The sequence below is a fragment of the Heterodontus francisci genome, chromosome 13 (genome assembly GCF_036365525.1).
Source record: "Heterodontus francisci isolate sHetFra1 chromosome 13, sHetFra1.hap1, whole genome shotgun sequence".
NCBI classification, from domain to species: Eukaryota; Metazoa; Chordata; class Chondrichthyes; order Heterodontiformes; family Heterodontidae; genus Heterodontus; species Heterodontus francisci.
The window spans coordinates 36,220,585-36,245,464 of NC_090383.1; the positions used below are offsets into that span (position 1 = coordinate 36,220,585).

At 42.8% G+C, this 24,880-nt stretch overlaps 1 protein-coding gene across 6 annotated transcripts in view; it reads left to right on the forward strand.

Moving 5' to 3' along the window:
* LOC137376336 (unconventional myosin-VI-like) overlaps nucleotides 1-16,132 on the forward strand; it is a 344,835-nt gene extending 328,703 nt beyond the window's left edge. For all 6 annotated transcript variants that reach the window (XM_068044672.1, XM_068044673.1, XM_068044676.1 and 3 more), the window contains exons 31-35: nucleotides 695-733; nucleotides 5,412-5,515; nucleotides 9,326-9,457; nucleotides 10,365-10,580; nucleotides 14,282-16,132. In XM_068044672.1, the coding sequence (XP_067900773.1) occupies nucleotides 695-733; nucleotides 5,412-5,515; nucleotides 9,326-9,457; nucleotides 10,365-10,580; nucleotides 14,282-14,481 (691 nt within the window). In that variant the 3' untranslated portion in view covers nucleotides 14,482-16,132. The remainder of the gene's footprint in view (nucleotides 1-694; nucleotides 734-5,411; nucleotides 5,516-9,325; nucleotides 9,458-10,364; nucleotides 10,581-14,281) is intronic.
* Nucleotides 16,133-24,880: the final 8,748 nt, after the last annotated feature.

Genomic DNA, 24,880 nt, shown 5'->3' on the forward strand with positions numbered 1-24,880 from the left:
CAGAAAAAATGCAGCTCTAAAGACATATAACCTCTTTAATTTAAAAAAAATTGTAATTATTTTAGACTCTTGTTACTCCTTTATATAAAGGGCTGTTTGGGAGCAGAAAGGATGGCATTGATTTGGTTAATTGAAACATTTTTGTAAAGAAAAATCAGTTCTCATGCTAGTGCAGATTAACCTTTGTTCCCATGATACGTTATATTTTTGCATTCCTTCCAGATTTACAGCTAGGTTTTAGAATTTAGGGTAAAGAAAGTACATAAGATGTAAAAGCTGGCACTGGTCTGAGCATCGAAGGGTACTTGTGTGCCACTTGTACAAGGGACAGCTGCTCTACAAAAGGGATATACCATTTGTTATATCACTGCTACACCTTATTAAGTGCTGCAAAAATACTGAGAACTCTGCTGCCAGCTTTCCTGCTGCTTCAAATATCACCGTTTCTGCCAACATGTTGGGCTTGCTACTTTCTTGATTCACAGCATGTGTGTACCGGAGTGTTCTCAGTCATCTGTACGAGTGAATTATCGCCTTTTGCCTTTGAAGATTGCTAAGCGTTACCATTGAATTAAATGCATTTTCGGTTTCCTGCTTACTGATGTCAAACCTCCTTGAGTACTTTTCGAGAAATGTATTAATATACTCTGAACCATGTACTGATTACTTATGCACACACTTGTTTATGTTATAGGGAAGAAATGGCCAAAGAAATGTCAGATTATCTGGCCAGGTAGGTAACACATCATTGCTTAAAATGTGCATTGAAATATCAATAGCTTGTCTAAGAATTGCATACTGTTAACACTGAGGCGGGAGGAGTGCACTGTTTATTCTAGTTCCACTTCTCCATGGGTGACAACATATATTTAAATCTTTTCCCACTTACTGATAACGGTCAATCATAGACTCTATTTTTATCCCAGAATAAAACACACTAACCAGGTTTCTTTAATAAACAACAAAACTATCAGGTTTATTATAAAACAAATCTTAACCAGTCATGGAGTAAAGCATAAACACACAGATTGAAATATTAAAGTTCCCTTTTTACCTTAGCACCTCACACACTGGTTAACTGGAAAAAAAAAAGGGATCTTTGTTTTAAAGCGCTATTATAGTCAAAAATCACTTGGGCTGAATACTTGCTTATTCTTGAAGAAACAGCAGATGAGATATATTGTGTTCCAAAACTGGCGTACAGTCTGCCCTCCGAGTACATGTAGACAGGTCACTTTTAGGATCTTTTAGAACAGTTCTTTTCAGGCAACGTTGAGAATTAATTTAGCAGGCTTTCTTCAAAGACAGGAGGTGAGATGAGTTGACACAATGGACTTCTCCGGGTCTTTGAGAGAGGTGATGGAAAGCTAAGCTGGGTTGTGATCTTTTCTCCTTCCTTGGGAATTCTGTCTCCTTGGAAGTTCTCTCTCTTTTTATACAGTTCAACCTCAACTCAAAGCAATTCAAAAGAGACAACAGGAGGTCAACCTTTTGACTTCCATCAATCTTGACCTGTCACTTCTTTGTCAGCAACTTGTCCGGGTGTCCAAAATTCTCTTGTTTACTGAGCTGGAAGTCAGGTGGTTTCCTGGAAAGGGTTGTTGTTGTTGCTGGAAGTCAGGCGATTTCCAGGAAAGGCTTGTTTTCCTCAAGACCTCTCAGTGCCACTTTTAAAAAAACATTTCCAGGGACTGTTTTTCAAAGTCAAGTGGCTTTTACATGACTCCCTTTGAAAACCCCAAAGTTTAACATTTCTTCAATCTTTCAAAACTGAATCCTCAAAAAAATATAGTTAACAAAACAGAGGCACTTTCGTAACAATATTTTAATGGTAAATTTAAATTTGCCAAATATATATAATTGGGGTAGTTATGTTTCTTGGGTTGGGGCTTTTGACAGGAACTGCAGATGTGACTTTACTGAACAGTTGATTTGGTTGTAGAGCTTTATACTGTTGTCCACAGTTACTTGTAAAGGATGCTGCTGAACCACTTGAGCATTGTTTTTAACCTTAATGGATGCCAGACTAACTTTTTAAAGTTTTTTTTTTATCCCAAAATGCATTTTGTGAAGCTATTTTCTGTTCTCAACTAAAAATAAAATAAAATTAATTTTCCAGCTAATACAACATCCTGTGCACAACACCATACTCAGAGATAGAACAGTCAGTTTCTAGTTTGTGACGACAAAATCTGAATATGTAAGATTCATTCCCAAAGATTTTATAAAGCAACTTGAAATTTTCTTTATTTAAGAGTTTATCTTTCTCAGTATAATTTTAAAATTCTGCAACCAACTACTACTCCAACTTTCCTAAGGAATACAAATGTTACTGGATCTGATCTTATTGTAGCTGCTGAGCCCTTTTGAGGTTGCCACATCTTCAGGTACTGATACTGAGCTAGAATGAGTCATAAGTCTCTGCTGTTTGATCCAGTGATTTCATAGAATCTTCCAGTACATGCCCATAGTGCATGTGGTGGCTCTTTCCCCTCTGCAATTTTTTTCATTTTCATGTACATATCCAATTCCATTTTGAAAGGTACTATTGAATCATCATCCACCACCTTTTCAGGTGAAACTTTTTTTAATTGAAAACTTCAATCGAAGATTTATTTTCCTAAAAAAGTGATAAATCTAATAATGGCAAAATGACTGTAGCTTCTGTCTCATCAAACTCTCGGCTCACTTTGGTTTTTGTGTGTTTTTCAGAATTTAGACGTTTAACTACCTGGAAGTGTATCTGGAAAAGGTTTATATATAGGTCTGGGTTTAAGGGGTACTGGGTTGACTCTTCCCTCACTTGACTTAATGGAGTGGTAGTGCTTTTCTTTTTCCATTTTTCCTGGTATATGGAGCATTGGTTATCTGTGAAGATGCAAGATTGCCTCCTGTCTGTCGCTTCAAGGCTAGATCAAGGAAAGGCAGTCTAACTTTCAAAGTTCTTCTGACTTCCAAGTTCAACAAGCATAGGAAAACCTTACACGTGTAGTTGTTCCACAGTTGCCAAATCTGCTCGCAGTGTAACCTGAGCAAATTTTGCATAGCGGTAACAGACGTAATTCCATTCTAAATGGTATGTAAAAGTGCACCACATGTATCATTCTTGAGAAATAAGCAACACAGAACTGATGCAGTGAGTCATGTAAATCTGTCAAATGGGTTACTACAATGCTGTTGACATGATGTGGAAAAGAGACTTAATTGCCACAGATTGTTGAGACAGTCTGAGCCTCAATTCCAAAAGTTGAGAATCAAGCAGCTAATTTGAGTAAATCCCTAGGATTTTTCTTAAACAAAATAAGGTTTGAATGGGATGATCTTTGTTGTGACAAATCTCTTTACTGTTTTGATTTTTGACATTTAATATAGCTTCAGCCTGTCCAGTTGCTAATTATTTTTGCTTAGTGTCCTGAAAGACAGTAACAGCTTAGCATTAAAATGGAGAAATCCTGTTTACTGGAAGTATTACTATTGCTGAACGGATGCAACATTAAATTAGAGCCTGCCCACCGGTTCAGATGGCAAATCCCACGGTTTAATTGAAGAATGGGTGTGTGGGAGGGAGGGGAAGGAGAGGGGAGTTGTCCTTGCCAACTTTTATCCTTCGAACAGCACCACCAAAGACAATAACTGACTGTTCATCTCACTGTCATTCATGAAATCTTGCTGTGCAAGAAATCACTGCACTTAATAGATAACTCACTGTTTTGGAAACACTTTTGAGATAGTTCTGAACAATGTGAGGAGTGGTATATAAATTTCTTACTAGTGAAGGACTGAAATGTTCTTTCATTACATATCTTAGATTATGCAGCACAGATTCTTTTTAACATTCTTCCTTTCAGGTGGATTCAGATCTTCTTTGGTGTCTTTCATTTTCTGTTCATTCCTTTAAGGTGATTTCATGGTTTACATGTCATTGTAATATTAAATCTCTGGCACTCTAGTGTGGAAGGTTTGGTGTTTAATTGCAAATGTTCTAGAGGTGGGTAGGGGACCAAAAGAGAGCAATTATGTCTGGCCTTTGGTAAATTCATTGAGAAAGGCAGCAGTCTGATTGTGGTTGGCTACGGGAGGCTGAATTTTGTCGAAATCAGAGAGTACAACCAGATCAATGGACATGTCTAAATTCACACACTAGGACTTCAGTTTTTGGACTTTCCAAACTTGAACTTCAAATAGCCACATGTACTGAAGGATCTCATAGTCTAATAGGCCTCCTTTCAAGAACCTTCCTTTCCCCCGTGTTTCTTTCAGTGGGAGTCCTTGGAATCCCACCAGTGCAAATAATCTTTCACTGTTTACCCACAGTAAAGACCCCAGATGTCACTTACCTCTTTAACTGACTGCTTTCCTATCAGTGCTGCTCCCAGCTCGACAAGAAATGCTAGGCCCATTCCCTCGAGACCTTTGATTTCAAAGAGGTCCCCCTGACTCCAGAGATCATCTCAGATTTCACTGACCCCGGCCAATTGCGGCTCTCTACTGTTGCCGGCTTGGAGCAGTAGCCAATGATGAGCTCTATGGAAAAGCTTGGGAAATTATTTTGTTTAAAATTATTGCAGCATTCCATGTTATGACTGCAGACACAAGACCAGCAGTTTGTGATTATTTACAGGACCTAGTGTCTGTTGTTCGTGTGGGAGCACTGCAGCAGGAAATTTAAATTGCTGATCTGGGCTGCTAGAGGCAGGGCTTGGGATCAGAACCACTAATTCTGGGAAACTCCTGATCATTCTGGAAGGGTTGGGAACTTTAATGGAGAGCAAGTGTCTTTTATTGAATGCCTTCCTACAAGAGTATCACATTCCACCATGCACCCTTAAGTGGAAAGGAAATGGAATAGTCTGACCCAGTGCATGACATATTCTGTGACTAATGTTAATTTTGCTCCACCATCCAATGAGATATGAGTGATAGCTTGAATTTAAAGGATTCTTAATTCCACCTGAGGTTAGCTTTTTTTCCTGATAGCATGAAACTGATTAAACTGAAATACAGTTGCTTTGATGTGTAAAGTTTTGGTTGGTTAAACCATACAAGTGCATGCTCTAACAAGTATAATTAGTACAGGTTTTTTTTTTGGTACGCTGTATCTTAAAGTGATTGAAACATTGCTACAGAATCAGGTCCTCATTGCTGTGCCAATACTAGTTTTGTGTCACATTTGTATAATCCAGTTTGCCTGCTGTTTTCTAATATATCTCTTTGTGTCTGGCCATTTCATTTAATCGGGTTGAATCAAATTTCTTTTTCCGTACATTTTGTTACTTTGTTACTGCTTGGTGTACAAAGGGCAGCGCTTGAACTGAATCCAGCTCTCCACTGTTTGTGGATTATCTGCCAATACGTGGAACTAGGTTGGCTTCTCTGCCAAGTTGTCTCACTGCCCTTCCTCTTTTCAACAGAAGTCCTGAAGTCCAGGCTACCAAGGCTGCTGCTGGCATGAAGAAATATGATCTCGGTAAATGGAAGTATGCTGAACTGCGAGATGTCATCAACACCTCATGTGGTAAGAAGCCAGTCAGTCTGACAACATTGTCCTACAGGCTTCAATTCATGGAACAAGTCTATTCAAACTCTATGTGGGTTTTCACTTGGGGGAGCGGAGTCTACCGATAGATCGACTTATGTCTTCCTATTTATTTAGTATCAATATGGTACAATAAATGGATTTTAAGAGTTGTGATATGTTATATCAATGTGCAATGGAATGCCATTTAGTCAGTAGTATATGGTAACTGGAATATGGCTTGAGCTTAGGTTGGTTCAGTCATCTAGGTTGAAGAATAATATATTGATGGCACATTATTCAAGAGTCATGGTTTGAGTTGTTTCAGTCTGAAACCATTGATGGTAATAGATCAAAAGCCAGACAAAGAAGAGTGTGTTTGAATAATGTGATGGAATGGGGCAGGTCTATTAGAAGGCTGATGCATGATTATGTGCAAAAGTCAGAAGATTTGTGTGCACTGGTCACTAACTTGCAAAGAAGGGATAGCCCTTAGGGAGAGTTTATCTAATGCCAAGCCAAACAGTGTGTGGAACATCACAATCTAGCTGTGGACAGAATGGCCCTGTTTATAAACTCCAGATTTCATTGCTGTCCACAAAGATTCACAGTTAAAAAGCAGGCCAATTCACAAGGCTGAGCAGTAATCTTCAATGATTTCAATTTTCATCTCCGTTCTCTTTGCCCCCTTTGTTCTGAATTTACTGACCATATGTCCTCCCCAAATCTCTCCCTCCATATAAACGCTCTTACCGCTCCCCTGCCACCCCACACAATATTGTTATCTCCTTTGGTATCTCTTCTCATTGTCTCAATCACAGACAAGGCTATCTGCGACCATATTCCTCATCACCCACATCCACCTACCCACTTCCAACTTCATTTCCTTCTGGGTCCAACCCTCCAAAAAAAAAAACCACCTCTTTCAAATCATGTACAACTGTATTTTATAAATCCCAACTACCTCGCCTATGGCCCTCCATTTGCCGCAATACGGATGCAGCAATTGATCTGTTTAACCACTATAATTGTACCCACCTTTGATGCCTTTGCCTCTGGAAAAACCTTAACTCTCATCCTGGTCGAGCTCCCTGGCATGCCCCCACTCCCCCCCCCCCCCCCCCCCCCCAAATACCCCAGTCTCTGCTTCATCAAGTGCAAGGAACACAACCTTGTGGGTATCTGGTGAACAAGTATTTTAGCTATTCATCGTAAGAACTAGCACTATTGGATCACATTCTCCTCTGCCAAATTTGTGCACTACTCTAAAGTCTGGTGAGCAAAGATAACCTCAGCTTTTTTTTTTCTCTGCTGTCAACCATCTCCTTACACTCCATTCCCCTGCTCCCAACCCACCTTCACCTCCAATAACAAGTATGATGAGCTCATGGACTTCTTTATCACTCCCACAGGCTCCCTTCGCCAAGCTCATTTTGCCCATGAGACGCACCACCCTTAAGTCTATTCCCACTAAAATGCTGATCATCCAACTTCTTTCTGGTACTGTTCCCTGCTTTCAAAACAGTCATCACCTCACCCCCTCAAAAACTGCACCCTCTATTTCTGTATCCTTGGAAAATACTGTCCCACCTCCAACTCCCTTTCCTCTCGGTCCTTCTATATTATATCCGCCCAAACCATGCGACCATTCCCTTAACTCTGTTTCAGTCTTGCCAATCAGGTTTCAGTCCCTGCAGCAGCACTTAAACAGCCCTAATGAAAGTCACAAATGACATCTGTGACTGAGGGTCATTATCCGTCCTCGTTGTCATCCTCTCTGCAGCTTTTGTCAAAGTCGATTACTCCAGCTTCTTCCTATTTTTCCCTTTTTTCCCCCCCATTTTCTGGCTGAGTGGGAATACCCCTTGCTTTGTTCCACGATCAATTATCCAGTTATAGCCAGAGCTTCTCCATTGTCTTCCAGGTCCACCAAGGATCTGTTTTGGCCCTCCTTCCTTTTCCCCATCTACAAAGATGTATATTCCTTGGTGACGTCATCTGCACATATGTGATCAGGTTGCATAGGTATGCTGGCAACACAAGTTCTACCTCTCCACCCAATTTCTTGACTACCTCCACTGCCTCTGCGCTATCAGACTGCTTATCTAGCATCCAACCATGGATAAGCTTCAATTTCCTTGGGTTAAACATTAAGAAAAGTACAGCCATCATTTTTTGACGCCAGGCATAAATGCTGCATCCCGAGCCACTGATTTCATTCTCCTCCACCCTGTTTTCTCAGGCTGAACCAGACTGTTCACAATCTCGGCATCCAAGCTGAACATCCCACACCATGTCCTATCTGTCACAAAGATCACCTACTCCACCTCTGTAACATCACTCGCTTCTACCACTGCTGCAGCTTACCCTTCACTGAAGCCATCATCTATGCTTTTGTCTCCTCAAGACTCAACTATTCCTATGCTCTCCTGGCCAGTGTCTCATTCTCCACCCTCTGTAGACTGGAGCTCACAGAAAACTCCGCTGGCCATATCCTAGCTTGCATTAAGTCCCATGCAGCCATCAACCCTGTGCTTGCTGACGTACATGGTTTCCTATTTCCCCAATGTATCAAATTTAAAATTCTTATCCAAATAGAAACAGAAAATGCTGGAAATACTCAGCAGGTTTGGAAGCATCTGTGGAGAGAGAAACAGTTAACATTTCAGGTCTGTGACCTTTCATCAGAATAGGTCATAAAGCTGAAATATTAACTATTTATTTCTCCACAGATGCTGCCAGACTTGCTGAGTATTTCCAGAAGTTGCTGTTTTTTTTTCAGATTGCCAGCATCTGCAATATTTTGTTTTTGTGTTAAAAATCTTATATTTAAATTCGTTCATGGCTTTGCCCCTCCATGCCTCAGTAGCCTCCTCCAGCCCTTAAATGCCCCACCCTACCTCCAAACTCTCTGATTCTGGCCTCTTGTGCATCCTCCACAATTTGCTTCACCCCACCATTAGCGGTTCTGCCTTCAGTGTTTGTGCTCTGTGCTGGAGTTTCTTCCCTAAACTGCTCCACTTCCCTATCTTCCTTTCCTCTTTTAAGGCCCACTTCTTTGACCGAGCTTTTAGGGATCCTCCTAATAACTCATTCTTTGTCTAGGCATGCATTTCTGTCTGATTACACTGCTGGGAAATGCCTTGGGATGTTTTTCTATGTGAAGGGTGTTATAATCACCCTCAGCACCCTGGTCAATGGAATACAAATAACAGACCAGTTTCTCGCACCTGACTGCACTCTTCTGAAAGTGAGAGAATGTGATTAATAGATGAATGCATGGTGAAGTTTAACTGAGATATTTCATCATGATTGAACAACTTTCCAACATATAAGGCCTGGGCTCACAGATTAGGAAGAGTGACTTAGGTAAAGTAGCAGAGGGTAGCAAACACTGTTAAAGCATGTTTTGATGCCTGGAGAAAGGGAAGGAAAAAATTGGAGGGAGGTAGGAGGAGGAGGAACTCTATGTTGGGATCCACAATTAAGGCACTGCCTCAGCTATTGCTTATTTAATTCGCTTTCTGTATTTATTTTCCTTCTCTACATCCCAAACACAGTATGTTCCTGGCTGAGAGGGTTAGCTTTTGTTAACATTACTATGTAAGCAGGCCAGGTAAGAACTATGAAAGAATTTTTCTGTGCCCTCTGGGAAAATTCCTCTCTAATTATTGTACTTTTTGGAAACTAACAAGAAGAAAAATCTTCCTGGTAGAGTTTCAGTGAAGGATGAGGGATTCACTGTGAACAAAAGTCCCAGCTCCTTCCTTGATGAATCTAACTGTACTCAATGGTGTTGTGTTACTGCAGATATTGAACTGTTGGCAGCCTGCAGGGAGGAATTCCATCGGCGGCTGAAGGTTTACCATGCCTGGAAGTCCAGGAACAAAAAACGGAACACTGAAGCAGATCAACGGGCTCCAAAATCGATCATTGATTATGGTAAGAATAAGAGTAACAGAAAAAACAAATGGTAGTGGTGAGAGATCTGAATGTATCTGTACGTGGGTTGCATTTACACTTTTTGATCATTTGTTTGATTATCTTACCTGCTCAGCTCTCCTGATACTGGACTCCCCACACTGCTTGCTTGCTTCCCCCTGTCCCTCAGGGTTGCCACTTTGGGCCTATATCAGAGAAATTCTCCTCAGTGCCCTGGCCAGCATTTATCTCTCCACCAGCATCAGTTGGTTTTAAAAAAAAACGAATCTGGTCATTATCATATTGGTGTTTGTGGAAGCTTGCTGTGCAAAAATTGGCACCCCTGTTTCCTACACGACAACAACGACTACGCTTTGAAAGACCTTAATTGACTATAAAACCTTGAGTTTGAGCATGGGATGTCCTGAAATCATGAAAGGTGCTATGTAAATGCATAGGGAGGTGGTGGTGGCCCTCAATTAGGCACCCTGTGCCCGACTGCCATGGCACCACCCTGGCGCACAGAAAGGCTGGCAGCTATCGCTGGGCAGCCTTTCACATCCCCAGCACACCCGCTTGCCGCGGGTAAAATACTCGTGGAGGAGGGTGAGGGCTCTTAAGTGGCCTCCCGGAGCCTCCCACTCAATTTTACACTGCCCCCACTCCACCATCCGACCCGACCCGCTAGGGCGGGATAAAATTCAGCCCTATACTTCTATGAAGCAGTATAACACTAGAAAAAAAATGTTGTTAAATTTAGCTTTTTTGGAAATATGAAATCAGTATTGTGGGATTGAGAGGGCTGGGAAGTCTTAAGATTCTACATTATTGACAATTTTGCTCGCTGTTTGGTTATAGCAGCTGGTTTAATTCTGAATTCTGTGTCTGAGCGAGATTTTCACAAAATATTTCTATTGATTTGCAATAGCTCAGCAGAATCCCCCCCAGTTACAAGCTAGGCAGCAGGAGATTGCACAGAATCGGATGCAGCGCTATTTCCGCATCCCATTCATCCGCCCAGCTGACCAGTACAAGGAGCCCCAGAACAAGAAAAAAGGCTGGTGGTATGCCCATTTTGATGGGCTGTGGATTGCACGTCAAATGGAACTGCATCCAGACAAAGCACCCATACTACTGGTAGCTGGTAGGTGCAGCTCTGTAATACCTTTGTCATGTCTTGCTGTGAAGTGTATGCATGAATATAGTGTATTTCAGCTTTTACATTTGATATTTCTACAGGAAAACCTCATCACGAAATCCACTTTACATAAAGGGAATGTTAAAATAGGACCAGAAGCTACATAGCAGCCTAACCACAGGCGTTTTTCCCTCACTGGTAGATTTTCTCCCTCCTTGTCCCCTGTCGTCTTCTATCTTGCCTCCTTCTCCTTCAAGATTCTCTTTAAAACTTATCTCTTTGTCCATGCTTTTAGCCACCTGTCTAGAATGCTCCTTATGTGGCTCGGTGTCAAATTTTGTTAGCTTACGCTTCTGTGAAGTGCCATTTACTATGTTAGAGGCCCTAGGTAAATACAAGCCCTTGTTGAAGGTGCTGGCTTATGTTGAGATACAGTTCCAAGTGCACTAGTGTAAGCCTTTTGGTATCACAACCAAGTGGGCATTCTTCATGTGTGAGCCGGTAAGGAGTGGGCATTGAGCTATTAGATTTACTTGGGGCATCGTGACCAAGTCTGATCCTGTCTTGATCTCCTCAGTCACAATTGACAGGTGTGCAAACTTTCCTAATAGGAAAGCAGTCGTGAGTTCTGATGAAAGGTCACAGACCTGAAACGTTAACTCTGTTTCTCTCTCAACAGATGCTGCCTGTCCTGCTGAATATTTCTGGCATTTTCTGTTTTTATTTTAGATTTCCAGCATCTGCAGTATTTTGCTTTTATACACACTCCCAACCCCACCAAAAAAATTATGTGATGTCCTGGGAGAGGCAAAAGATTGGATTTTAACACCCAGATCAATTTGAGGGGAAAATCTGGGAAATTCCTCTCCGACCAGACACTCCACCCCCACACCAACCTTTCACCAGAGGTGATGTCTGCCCTAGCCAGAAACATGTCCAGCTTTCGCTTGAATTCAGTGAATCGCCATCCACTGTACAAGCTGGCAAGCCTGTTCCACAGGTCCATTATTCTCTGGAAACAGAGCCACATCATGACATCTAATCTATATCTGGCCTTATACAACTTAAAATTATGACTCCTGATCCTCCCTAAACTATTTAGTTGGGCAAACTTGTCAACTTGGACACAATCTGTGCCCTTCATCATCATCATCTAAAACTCGATCAGATCACCCTTAAGTCATCGCTTCTCTAAACTGTACCCTCCTAGCTCTTTTAACCTATCTTGATAACTAAGATGCTTTAATTTAGTCTAGTTACTTTCTCTTTCCAAAGCCTCTATGTGAAGAGACCAAACTCAAGTATCCTAAGTGTGGCCTGAGCAAGGTCTTGTGCAAGGTCAAAATAGTATGTTTTATTTTGTCGTCAACTGTCCTATAAATGCATCTCAACACCCTATTTTCTCGAGCTATCACTTACCATCAATGCTCATGTACATGTCCAGATCCATGCATTGAAATGCCCAGATCTCTCCATTTCCCCTCCACCTTAAACTTTTCTCTGAAGGGTGTATATCTGTTGAGCATTCACACTGTTCACATGTATAAACACTGCACTCTTCGAAATTAAATATTTTCCAGTCAGGAACCCAATCTCCCAACATGTAAAATCCACCTGAAGTAGTAGAGCATTGTCTACAGTCTTCACACTTGCACAGATCTTCGTCTCATCAGCATATTTTGAGATCATGTGCTCAACGTCTAGATCATTAATAAAATTAGTAAAGAGCAACGGTCCTAACGCCGATCCCTGCGGTTACCAGTCTCCAAGCAGATCCAAATCCATCCAGGCTTGGGCTGATAAATGGCAAGTAACATTTGTACCACAAAATTGCCAGGCAATGACCATCTCCAACAAGAGAGAATTTAATCATCTCCCCTTGACATTCAATGGCATTACGATTGCTGAATCCCTCACTATCAACATCCTGGGGGTTACCATTGACCAGAAGCTGAACTGGACCAGCCACATAAATACTGTGGCTACAAGAACAGGTCAGAGGCTGAGAATTCTGCGGCGCGTAACTCACCTCCTGACTCCCCAAAGCCTGTCCGCCATCTACAAGGCACAAATCAGGAGTGTGATGGAATACTCTCCGCTTGCCTGTATGAGTGTGGCTCCAACAACATTCTAGAAGCTTGACACCAGCAAGGACAAAGCAGTCTGCTTGATTGGCACCACATTTACCAACTTAAACATTCACTCCCACCAGCACCGAAGCACAGTGACAGCAGTATGTACCATCTGCAAGATGCACTGCAGCAACTCCCCACACTTCCTTCAACAGCAGCTTCCAAACCCACAACATCTACCACTTAGAAGGACAAGGGCATGGAAACACCACCACCTGCAATTTCCCCTCCAAGCCACACACCATCCTGACTTGGAACTATATTGCCATTCCTTCACTGTTGCTGGATCAAAATCTTGGAACTGCCTTCCTAACAGTACCATGGGAGTACCCGCACCAGATGGATTGCAGTGGGTCAAGAAGGTGGCCCAAGGAAGGATAGAGCAGGGGACTTTCTAAATGGGAAGAGGTTAAGTACAGTGGATGTCCAAAGAGACTTGGGGGTTCAGGTACATAGATCTTTAAAATGCTACAAGCAAGCGCAGAAAATAATCAAAAAGGCTAATGGAATACTGGCCTTTATATCCAGAGGATTGGAGTATAAAGCACAGAGGTTATGCTGCAGCTGTACAAGGAGTACTGTGAGCAGTTCTGGGCACCACACCTTAGGAAGGATATATTGGCCTTGGAGGGAGTGCAACGTAGGTTTACAAGAATGATACCTGGACTACAGGGGTTAAGTTACGAGGAGAGATTACACAAATTAGGCCTGTTTTCACTAGAATTTAGAAGGTTAAGGGGTGATCTGATCGAAGTCTTAAAGATATTAACAGGAAAAGACAGGCTAGATAAAGATAAACTATTTCCACTGGTTGGAGATTCTAAAACTAGGGGGCATAGTCTAAAAATTCAGACCAGACCGTTCAGGAAAGATGTTAAGAAGCACTTCTTCACGCAAAGGGTGGTAGAGGTTTGGAACTCTCTCCCACAAACAGCAGTTGAAGCTAGAACAGTTGTTAATTTTAAATCTGAGGTAGATAGATTTTTGTGAAGCAAAGATATTAAGGGATATGGGCCAAAGGCAGGTATATGGAGTTAGGCTGCGGATCAGCCATGATCTCATTGAATGGCGGGACAGGCTTGAGGGGCTGAATGGCCTACTCCTGTTCCTTCCTTCCACCACCTTCTCGAAGGTAATTATGGATGGACAACAAATATTAGCCTTGCCAGCGACACCCACATCCCATGAAATTTTTTTTTAAAATTAACTCATTATTTTCAGTACGTTTCATTCTCCCAGCCAGTTGAAACCATATAATATTGTGGTCACTGTTGCCCATGTGTTCCCTCACATGGAGGCCCAATAAGAGTTTAGGCTCACTACTAAATCTACTACTAAAAACACTAAATTTCATTTAATTATCCCTGGTTAATTCATTAACATGCCGATGCTTAGCTAGTAAAGGGGCTTTTGTGTGTAGTGATTTAGTCTAGTATGAAAGCATGTTCAAGACCCTGAGAGTCTTGTGTTACTGCTCTTGGAATTTACTGCCTACATCTGGTATTTCTGTAGTAGAAGGAAAGGCTTTCTCCCCTTCCTGCTGATTTTCTTGACCTCTCTTGATTTATATTTTAGGTAAGGATGACATGGAGATGTGTGAGCTGGGCCTGGAAGAGACGGGGCTCACTCGCAAGCGTGGAGCTGAGATCCTACCGCGTCAGTTTGAAGAGGCGTGGGAGCGCTGTGGTGGAATTGCGTATCTACGCAATGCAATCGAGAGCAAGCAGGCCAGGCCCACCTATGCCACAGCAATGCTGCAGAACCTTCTGCAATAGAATGTAATAGTTTCTGCCCTAATTAGAGGTAGTGGTGTAGGAAAAAAGACTTGTAAATGGAACAAAGGGAAGAAATCTTCTCTTCTGACAAAAAAATAAATCTCCCAGAGCTTGAAATAAATGTTTTTAACTTCCAGAACTCTTGAGCATTATACTATGCAATGGTAAAGAGTAAAACCTATTGAGTAAAATTAGGAATAATATCTAGTGACTGTCACCCTATTTTCTTAAAATTTTGTGGTAAACGTAGCTGGAGTGGGTCATAGTTTAGTCGAAGGTGCTATGGTGACATTTGCAAGACTAGGCAAAGAATGACGGCTGATTTATATGCTGTTAGCACTTTCAAAGTAATGTCTGTTGGGAAATGTATAATCTCATCCTGGAGAAGTTTAAAAATCTACAAGTTGTCACCTCTGAATAGTCAGAAGTTATTTAATTATTGCTTGGTGCAAGAACTTGATGTGAGCAGTTATTATTTCCCATAACCCACATTTTGTAAACCCCTGTTTAGTAGGATAAAACAATGCTATATCATTTCACATCTGGAATATCATGTTATACTTGAAGGTTGCAGCTTTCAGGAACTATTAAATAACCTGCGATCCTTATAGATACTTTAGCTCTAGTGGGTCCCAATATTGGGTTCTTGCAGAAAGTTACCTCTTTATTTCAAGCCCTGCAGTTTCAAATAAACATCATCATGTTGTACCCTTTGGGCATGAATGGATTTCATTAATTGTTGAGCCTTGTTTTGTCGATTACTAATTTTTGTGATGTTACTTTTGTGTAGTGAAGTCTTTTTTTGTGCACTCTGATAACAGACCATCTATAAACACTGTTTCTGCAGTAAAATGATGTCTTAAAACTAGAACTGTAGCTCTGTTTGCTCCAGGTATCCCAATTCAACCAACCAGTTCCTGGAAACAGTTGGTGGACCCTGCATTAACAGTAGTTATTTAACATGTTGGGATGTATCTTCTCCAGCTTCTCATGAAGAAAGCATGGTCCTTGAAGATTGAGCAGTGGCACAACTTTTCCCTAATACCTGCCACTACATACTGATCTCAATTCCCTCATCCTCATGATCCCAAGCTTAGTAAAGCCATATACAGAAATTCCTTCCTGGCAAGATTAATGGTAACAGGTTACCTTTTTAAGGGGATTTGGGTAAACCAGCTTCCAGGTCTGGAAGATAGTGTCTGTTGGTTTTTTGTGTACACTTTTTAAACTTTCATAGCTGCTGAATTAAAAAAGAAAACACAGTATCTATGTAGATTAGATTTGTGATTGGACTAGAATAGGGGAGTGAGGAAAGGGCCAGTGTAATCCTACACTGTGTGGCAGTTGTAGTTTTTGTGGGACCTTATTATCCCAGCCTATGTTTGACAAAGTCTAACTCAATAACTGACTGTGGTGTGAAAGTTGCTCTTTGTAGACTGGTTATTTATTTATGGTTTCAAATGTGCAAGTGATCAACATTCTCTAATAATCTGATCTGCAAGTCCTACCTGAAAACTGTTGATTTCTTGATGCTTCCTGAACCACTTGGACCAAGTCTCTTAAGGTCTACACAGTTTTACCATTTGATTTTGAATTATCTGTTGTCTTTTCAACTGATGAAATGCAGAAAATAAACACATTCCTTATCTAACTTTTTGGAGTATCTTTATACTTTTGTGTCTTTGATGGTGCCAGCTCTTCTGGTGAAAAAACCTATTGTGTCATTTTGTGAAGTCAAGAAGAGGTTTGAATATCCAGCACATGTTTACACTTTTCTGTTGAATTAGCTGGGAAACCATTGTTTTTATTCATTTGTGAGTTGTGGGTAGCATTGGCAAGGTTGGCATATATTGCCCACACCCCTAATTGCCCTTTAGAAGGTGTCCTGAACAGCTGAGTGGCTCAGTAATCCACATCAGAGGGTAGTTAAATATCAATCATATTTGTGTCGGACTGAAGGCACATACAGGCTAGACCGGGTAAGGGCAGCATGTTTTCTTCCCTAAAGGACATTGGTGTACCAGTTGGGTTAACGTGCATGTCGTTTGAATTACGAATGTGCATTAAATTAAGGCCTTCCATGCATAAAACACAGTGGTCTTGGGGGATGCAGCAGTTGGGGGTGGGTGGGTGGGGGTACTGTTCACTCAAAGTTGCTTAATTCACATCATCTGTCACATTTAAGAGGAAGTGCGACGATGAAAAATTACAGACTAAAACTGAAGAGTTCTAAAAATTGACTTTGCCTTTTTAAGGAAATAGACAATGCTGCAAAAGATGGCTGCATGTGTATTCGAACATTGCCACACTGTCCGTTTAGAACTAAGGATGCCTAACCACGTTGAGAGGTGTCAATGGCCCCCCATCCTGAAACATTCCTGAATTGAATTGGGTTCTTAAGAAACAAAGAAGGTATGAAGTGAAAACATCATAACTGGATTATTCTCATCCTGGGCCATTGTGTGATCCTCATGTGGAGAGACCAAAGCATCTCCTACCAGAATCTAATGTGACAAAATTAAAAAGGCAGCCCTCAAAGTGAGAGAGAGAGACACGCAGAAAAGAGCATCACCAAACAGCTTGTCCAGCTAAGGGCGTACACAGCAGGCCATCTGTAAAAAGATGGGTTAATATGTTGGGTCTTGTTCCTATGTCAGAATTAACTTTTCTAACCTTTGCCAGTTCTGATGAAAGGTCACTGACCTGAAACGTTAAATCTGCTTCTCTCTCCACAGATGCTGCCAGACCTGCTGAGTATTTCCAGAACTTTCTATTTTTATTTCAGATTTCCAGCATCCACAGTATTTTGTTTTTATTATATCAGAATTAACTTTTCTCTTTTCAAGTGCTGACAAACTGGTATGTTAATTTTTTATTTTTGCATTTCGCAAGTTGCATAGCTTTCTTGTCTGTTACATACGCTTTTAACATTTTTAAACACCTTGTTCAGGTCATAGGGACATAGGAACAGGAGTGGACCATTTCGCCTCAAGCCTGTTCGTCATTCAATGAGATCATGGCTGTTCTGTGACCTAATTCCATATACACGCCTTTGCCCCATATCCCTTAATACCTTTGGCTAACACAAATCTATCAAGTTCAGATTTAAACTTAACAATTGATCTAGCATCAATTTTCATCTGCAGAAGACAGTTCCAAACTTCTATCACCCTCTGTGTGCAGAAGTGTTTCCTAATGTCACTCCTGAAATGTCTGGCTCTAATTTTTAGACTATGCCCCCAGTCTTGGACTCCCCAACCAGCAGAAATAGTTTGCCTTTATCTAACCTATCAGTTCCCTTTTAATATCTTGAAAACTTGGACCAAAACACGTTCTAAATTCCAGGGAATAAAAATTCTTGCAATTTAACCCTTGGAGTGCTGGTATCATTTTGGTAAATCTATGCTGTACTCCCTCCAAGGCCAATATTTCCTTCATAAGATGTGGTGCCCAGAACTGCTCAGAGTACGTCAGCTGTGGCCTAATCAGGACTTTGTATAGCTGTAGCATGACTTTTACCCCCTTGTATTCTAGTCCTCTAGATATATAGGCCAGCATTCCACTAACCTTTTTGGTTATTTTCTGTATCTGTTCATGACATTTTTATGATCTGTGTACCTGGGCCCTCAAGTCTCTTTGGACTTGCATTGTTTCATGCTTTTCACCATTTAGAAAGTACCCTGTTCTATAATTTTTCATGTCCAAAGTGGATGGCCTCACATTTGCCGACACTAAAATCCATTTGCCATAGTTTTGCCCATTCACTTAACCTATCAATATCTCTTTGTAATTTTTATTTTCTATACTCATGGGAATAGAAACAAAGTTCATGCAAGCTATCCTCAAACATTTACCCTCTAAACCCTGTTATCATTCTGGTGAATCTGCACTTCAACAGACAGTACTTCCTTCCAGAAGTGCAGAGCCCAGAAGTGAATACAATCCTCTCGATGGGATTTCTGGGGATAGGCTATCAACCAATATTCACTATAAGCCCATTGACTCCCACAGCTACCTTGACTGCACTTCCTTTAAGGACTCTACTCCATTCTCCCAGTTTCTCTGTCACATCTGTTCTGAAGATGAAACCTTCCATTCTAGCACTTCCGATATGTCTTTTTTCCTTAATGATGGTTGACAGGGCCCTCGACCGTGTCTGTTCCATTTCAGGCACTTCTGCTCTCACCCCTTACCCTCCCTCCCTCCCAGAATCATGATAGAGTTCCCCTTGTCCTCACTTTCCACTTTCCTGTCTTTTACTGTTCAGTTCAACAGTTTTCATGTTTTGCTTTGTTTTTTGCTTTAATACAAAAAGGATTCAAAGTTGTCTTCACAGTATTCACTATTCCTAATAATGGCTTCCTTGGTATTTACTGCTGCCCTCAGTATTTATAATCAGCAAGTCCCAGTATGCGTTACAAAATGGCCAGTCTTTGCTGTCAATCAGCTGGGATATTAAGTTGTCCTTCCAGCTCTAAAATCTGGCCATTAGGTTCAAAATTCCTTCTGTGATTCTGTATTGCATTCTGGGAGTTGTGTCCACAGAGTGTTTATAGAGATTGATATTGGTGCATTCTGGGAGATATAGTCTGCTTCCTGTTTGAGCCTATGTATTTGTCTGACAGAGTGAGAGCTCTCAGATGTCCTATGAAATTAAGCACAAGGCTTCTCAGAGAGTGAAGCTTTCAACAGAAAATAACATTGGAGACATTTTGAATACACAAAAGATAGTTCAATAGCTAAATTTAATCATTTTTGGTAACTATTTTTACTGTCTTTTAAGAACTTGCATTCTACATAGGATGACAAAGGAAAAACAGCACAGAAACAGGTCATTCGGCCCAATGAGTCCATGCTGGCGATTAAGGTCCACTCAAGACTCCTCCCATCTTTCCTCATCTAAATCTATCATTGTAACCCTCTATTCCCTTCTCTCTCTTATGATTGTCTAACTTCCCCTTAAATACATCTATACTATTTGCTTCAACCACTTCATGTGGTAGCAAGTTCCACATTCTCACCACTCTGGGTAAAGAAGTTTCTTTTGAATTCCCTATTGGATTTCGTGGTGACTATCTTATATTATTGGCCTCCGGCTTTGCTCTTCCCTTCAAGTGGAAACATTCTCTCTGTATCCACTCCATCAAAATTTTTCATAATTTAAAAGACCTCTATTAGGTCATCCCTCAGCCTTTTTTAAGAGAAAAGAGATGATCCAGCCTGTTCGTCCTTTTTTTCCCAAAAATATACTTTATTCATAAAAATCTGTAAAAATCTAAATTACAAAACAGGTCAGAACAGTTCCAAGTTGACATTCCAGAAAGTGCAAAATAAATCAGTTTTCTTCAATTACAGAATCTGAGTTGCCTCACAACCCTTCCATTCCATTTTACATGCAATGTACATTTGCATTACACAGCAGAACCATATTTTTGTGCATCCAGCGAGAGGTTTTACACAGGTTCCAGCCCCTCAGTTCACTCTGGCGGGAGGACCTTACATAATGGTCTTTCCCCATTGAGCCTTTGCAGCGGCTGCCCCAAGCTTTAATGCATCCCTCAGCACATAGTCCTGGGCCTTGGAATGCGCCAGTCTGCAACACTCGGTCGTGGACAACTCTCTGCACTGGAAAACCAGCAATTTTCAGGCAGACCAAAGAGCGTCTTTCACCGAGTTGATTGTCCTCCATCAGCAGTTGATATTTATCTTGGTATACGTCCCTGGGAACAGAACGTAGAGCACAGACTCCTGTGTTACAGAGCTGCTCAGGATAAGCCTCAACAAAAACCACTGCATCTCTTTCCATGCCTGCTTTGCAAAAGCAGATTCCAGAAGGAGGTGGGCAACAGTCTCTTCCCCACCACAACCAACTTGAGGGCAGTGTGCGGAGGCGGTGAGATTCCATGCGTGCAGGAAGGATCTGACGGGGAGGGTCCTCCTCACCACCAGCCAAGCTGCGTCTTGGTGTTTGTTTGAAAGTTCTGGTGATGATGCATTCTGCCAAATGACTTTAGCAATCTGCTCGGAGAACCATCCGACAGGATCCACCATCACCTTTTCCTGTAGGGCCGTGAGGCCATTCCATGTAGACCACTGCCTGATGGATTGGTGGTAAAAGGTGTTTTCCTGCACAAACTTTTTCATGAAGGATAGGTGGCACGGCACGATCCAACTGGATGGAGAGTTCCGCGGCAATGTGACCAGACCCATCCTTCACAACACCGGGGACAGATAGAACCTCAGCACGTAGTGACACTTGGTGTTTACGCACAGCTTGATACAGCTGCACACAAAAGAGGCCATCAGGATGAGGGCCACGTTGGGTATGTTTTTCCCTCCTTTATCTAGGGGTTTGAACATCGTGCCCCTCTGGACCCGGTCCATTTTAGATCTCCATATAAAGTGGAAAATGGCCAGGGTGACCGCCAAAGTGCAGGAGTGGGGTATGGGCCAGACCTGTGTCACATACAGCAATAATGTGAGCACCTCACACCTGATAACTGGGTTCTTGCCTGCAATGGAGAGAGAACGCTGCTTCCACATGCTCAGTTTATGTTTTACCCTGGCTACTCGCTCCTTTCAGGTTTTGGCGCACGCCCTGGCCCTTCCAAACCATATCCCCAGCACCTTCAGGTGACGGTGAAGGGGACAAAGGATCGGTCAGCCCAGTTCCCAAAGAACATGGCCTCGCTCTTGTCGTGATTTACTTTGGCTCCCGAGGCCAGTTCAAACTGGTCACAGATGCTTATCAGCCGGCGAAGGAACAGCAGATCCGAGCAGAAGACGGCGACGTCGTCCATGTACAGGGAGGCTTTGCCACTGCCTGGGATTGTCACCCCTCTTATGCCTGCATCCTTCCTAATGGACTCAGCAAACAAGACAGGGGAGAGAGGACAGCCCTGTCTGACTCCAGATTGGATCGCGAAACTTTCTGATTCCCACCCATTGATTGAGTCTGTGCTACTGATGTTTGTGTAGAGCAGTTTGATCCAGTTGCGGATTCCCACCCCAAACCTAGGGCGGCACAGTGGCGCAGTGGTTAGCACCGCAGCCTCACAGCTCCAGGGACCCGGGTTCGATTCCAGGTACTGCCTGTGTGGAGTTTGCAAGTTCTCCCTGTGTCTGCGTGGGTTTTCTCCGGGTCCTCCGGTTTCCTCCCACAAGCCAAAAGACTTGCAGGTTGATAGGTAAATTGGCCATTATGAATTGTCACTAGTGTAGGTAGGTGGTAGGGAAATATAGGGACAGGTGGGGATGTTTGGTAGGAATATGGGATTAGTGTAGGATTAGTATAAATGGGTGGTTGATGTTCGGCACAGACTCGGTGGGCCGAAGGGCCTGTTTCAGTGCTGTATCTCTAATAAAAAAAAACCCCATTTTGGAGAGCACGTCCATCATGTATGTGTGTGATATCCTGTCAAAAGCCTTCTCCTGGTCCAAGCTGATGAGGCTGGTGTCCACCCCCCTTCCCGTACATAGGCGATCGTATCCCTGAGTAGCGCGAGGCTATCAGAGATCTTCCTGCCGGGTATAGTACAGGTCTGGTCAGGGTGACTCACCAACTCCAGAGCAGACATGACCCAACTGGCGATGACTTTGGACGGAATCTTGTTGTCTACATTAAGCAGTGAGATGGGCTGCCAATTTCTGATTTCCTCCTTCTCCCCCTTCCACTTGTAGATGAGGATGATAATGCCTTTCTTCATGGATTTTGACATGCTGCTGGCCAGAAGCATACTCTCGTACACTTCCAGCAGGTCTGGGCCGATCCAGTCCCACAGAGCCGAATACGACTCAACCGGTAAGCCGTCCCTTCCAGGAGTTTTACTCATCTGGAAGGACATGACAGCATTTGTCAGCTCGTCCAGAGTTAGTGATTTGTCCAGACTCTCCCGCATGCTGTCATCTAAGACCTCCGTGATAGATGACGGGAAGGACTGGGAGGCTCTGCTGTCCGTGAGCTTCATGTCGTACAGCCTGGCAGAAAAGGATTAGCACGTCGGACTGTGATGATGTTACCGAGACGTCCTCTTCCTCCAGGCTGCTGATCACAGAGCTCTCTGTGTGTACCTTTTGGAAGAAGAAATATGAGCACATCTCATCCTGCTCAATGGAGTGGACTCTGGCCCGGAAGATGATCTTGGAGGCCTCCGTGGCAAATAGCGAGGCCTGCTGGCTCTTCACCTCTTGGAGATCCTCCTTGACCTCGACCCCCATCGACTGCAGCCGGATCAGATTCTGCATTCTTTTCTGGAGTCAGGACATTTCCCTCTGTCTCTCTCTCACCTTCTGAACACCTTTGAGGATAAAGAACCTCTTGATGTTTGCCTTGATCGCTTCCCACCAGTGCACCGGAGACTTAAAGAGGGGTTTCATGGTTCTCCAACCTTTTTAATCCCTTTTGAGCTCCTCAATGTTCTCTGGATTTAGCAGTGTAACATTGAGCTTCCATGACCCCCTGCCAACTTGCTGGTCGGCCTGTAAGTGATAGTCGGCCAGTAGGAGGCAGTGGTCAGAGAAGAACACCGGCTTGACATCAATGGATCTGACTGTGAAAGCACGGGACACAAACAGGAAGTCAGTCCTGGAATGGGCAGAGCCATCCGGTCTTGAGCAGGTGCATCTACGCTGCACTTCGTCTGAAGGTTTGCTGAAGACATCGTGCAGCTTGGCATCTTTTACTGTTTCCATTAGGAATCTGGACGTCCAGTTTGCTGTTGTCACTGCCGGATCGTCCAGCAGCATCGATGATGCAGTTGAAGTCACCATCTAGAATGACCGGCATGAACGTCGCCAGCAGCAGTGGGAGATGCTGGAGGACGTTCAACCGCTCGCTGTATTGGACCAGGGCATACACATTGATTAACCGGAGTGGAGCATTGTTATACATTACGTCTGCTACGAGGAGGCGACCACCCACCACCTCCTTAACTTCGGAGATGATGAAGTTGCCTCCCCGCAGCAGAATACCCGGGCCAGAGGAACGAGAATCATTTCCCCCTCACCAGCTCGATGGTCCATGTGACCACCATTGCAACCATTATCTGTAGGTGCTGAGGTGCAGTATCCCACACTCCTGCAGAAACAGCAGGTTGGCTTTGACCTTGGCGAGGTAACCCAAGGTCAAATCACATCGTGTAGTGGATTTAACACTACACACGTTAATAGAAGCAATCTTTATACCCATTTAAAACTGGATGTTGCTTACATCACCAGGTGTCATTACTAGTCCCAGTCCTTGGGTATTTTCCTGCATACCCACAGTGTGCACAAGCTGTTCCCAGCATGTTCATCCTTTCCTGATATGTATACCCATGTATTTCCAGTATCATCCTTGTCGTAGAGTCATAGAGCACAGAAACAGGCCCTTCAGCCCACCGTGTCTGTGCCGGCCATCAAGCCTATCTATTCTAATCCCATTTTCCAGCACTTGGCCCGTAGCCTTGTATGTTATGGCATTTCAAGTGCTTATCTAAATACTTCTTAAATGTTGTGAGGGTTCCTGCCTCTACCACCCCTCCAGGCAGTGCGTTCCAGATTCCAACCACCCTCTGAGTGAAAAGATTTTTCCTCAAATCCCCGCTAAACCTCCTGCCCCTTACCTTAAATCTATGCCCCCTGGTTATTGATCCCTCTGCTAAGGGAAGACGTTTCTTCATATCTACCCTATCTCTGCCCCTCATAATTTTGTATACCTCTAACAGGTCCCCCGTTAGCCTTCTCTGCTCTAAGGAAAACAACTCTAGCCTATCCAGTCTCTCTTCATAGCTGAAATGCTCCAGCCCAGGCAACATCCGGGTGAATCTCCTCTGCACCCTCTCCAGTGCAATCACATCCTTCCTGGTGTGGTGACCAGAACTGCACACAGTACTCCAGCTGTGGCCTAACTAGCGTTTTATAAGCTCCATCATAACTTCCCTGCTCTTACATTCTATGCCTCAGCTAATAAAGGAAAGTATTCCATATGCCTTCCCAACCACCTTATCTACCTATGCTGCTGCCTTCAGTGGTCTACGGACAAGTACACCAAGGTCCCTCTGACCCTCTGTACTACTTACGGTCCTACCATCCATTGTATATTCCCTTGCCTTGTTGGTCCTCCCAAAATGCATCACCTCACACTTCTCAGGATTAAATTCCATTTGCCACTGCTCTGCCTATCTTACCAGCCCATCTATATCGTCCTGTAATCCAAGGCTTTCCTCCTCACTATTTACGACACCACCAATTTTCATAAGGGCTAGAAGGCTGGGAACAGATGAAGCCCTTGAGGAATATAAAGAAAGTAGGAAGGAACTTAAGCAAGGAATCAGGAGGGCTAAAAGGGGTCATGAAAAGTCATTGGCAAACAGGATTAAGGAGAATCCCAAGGCTTTTTATACGTATATAAAGAGCAAGA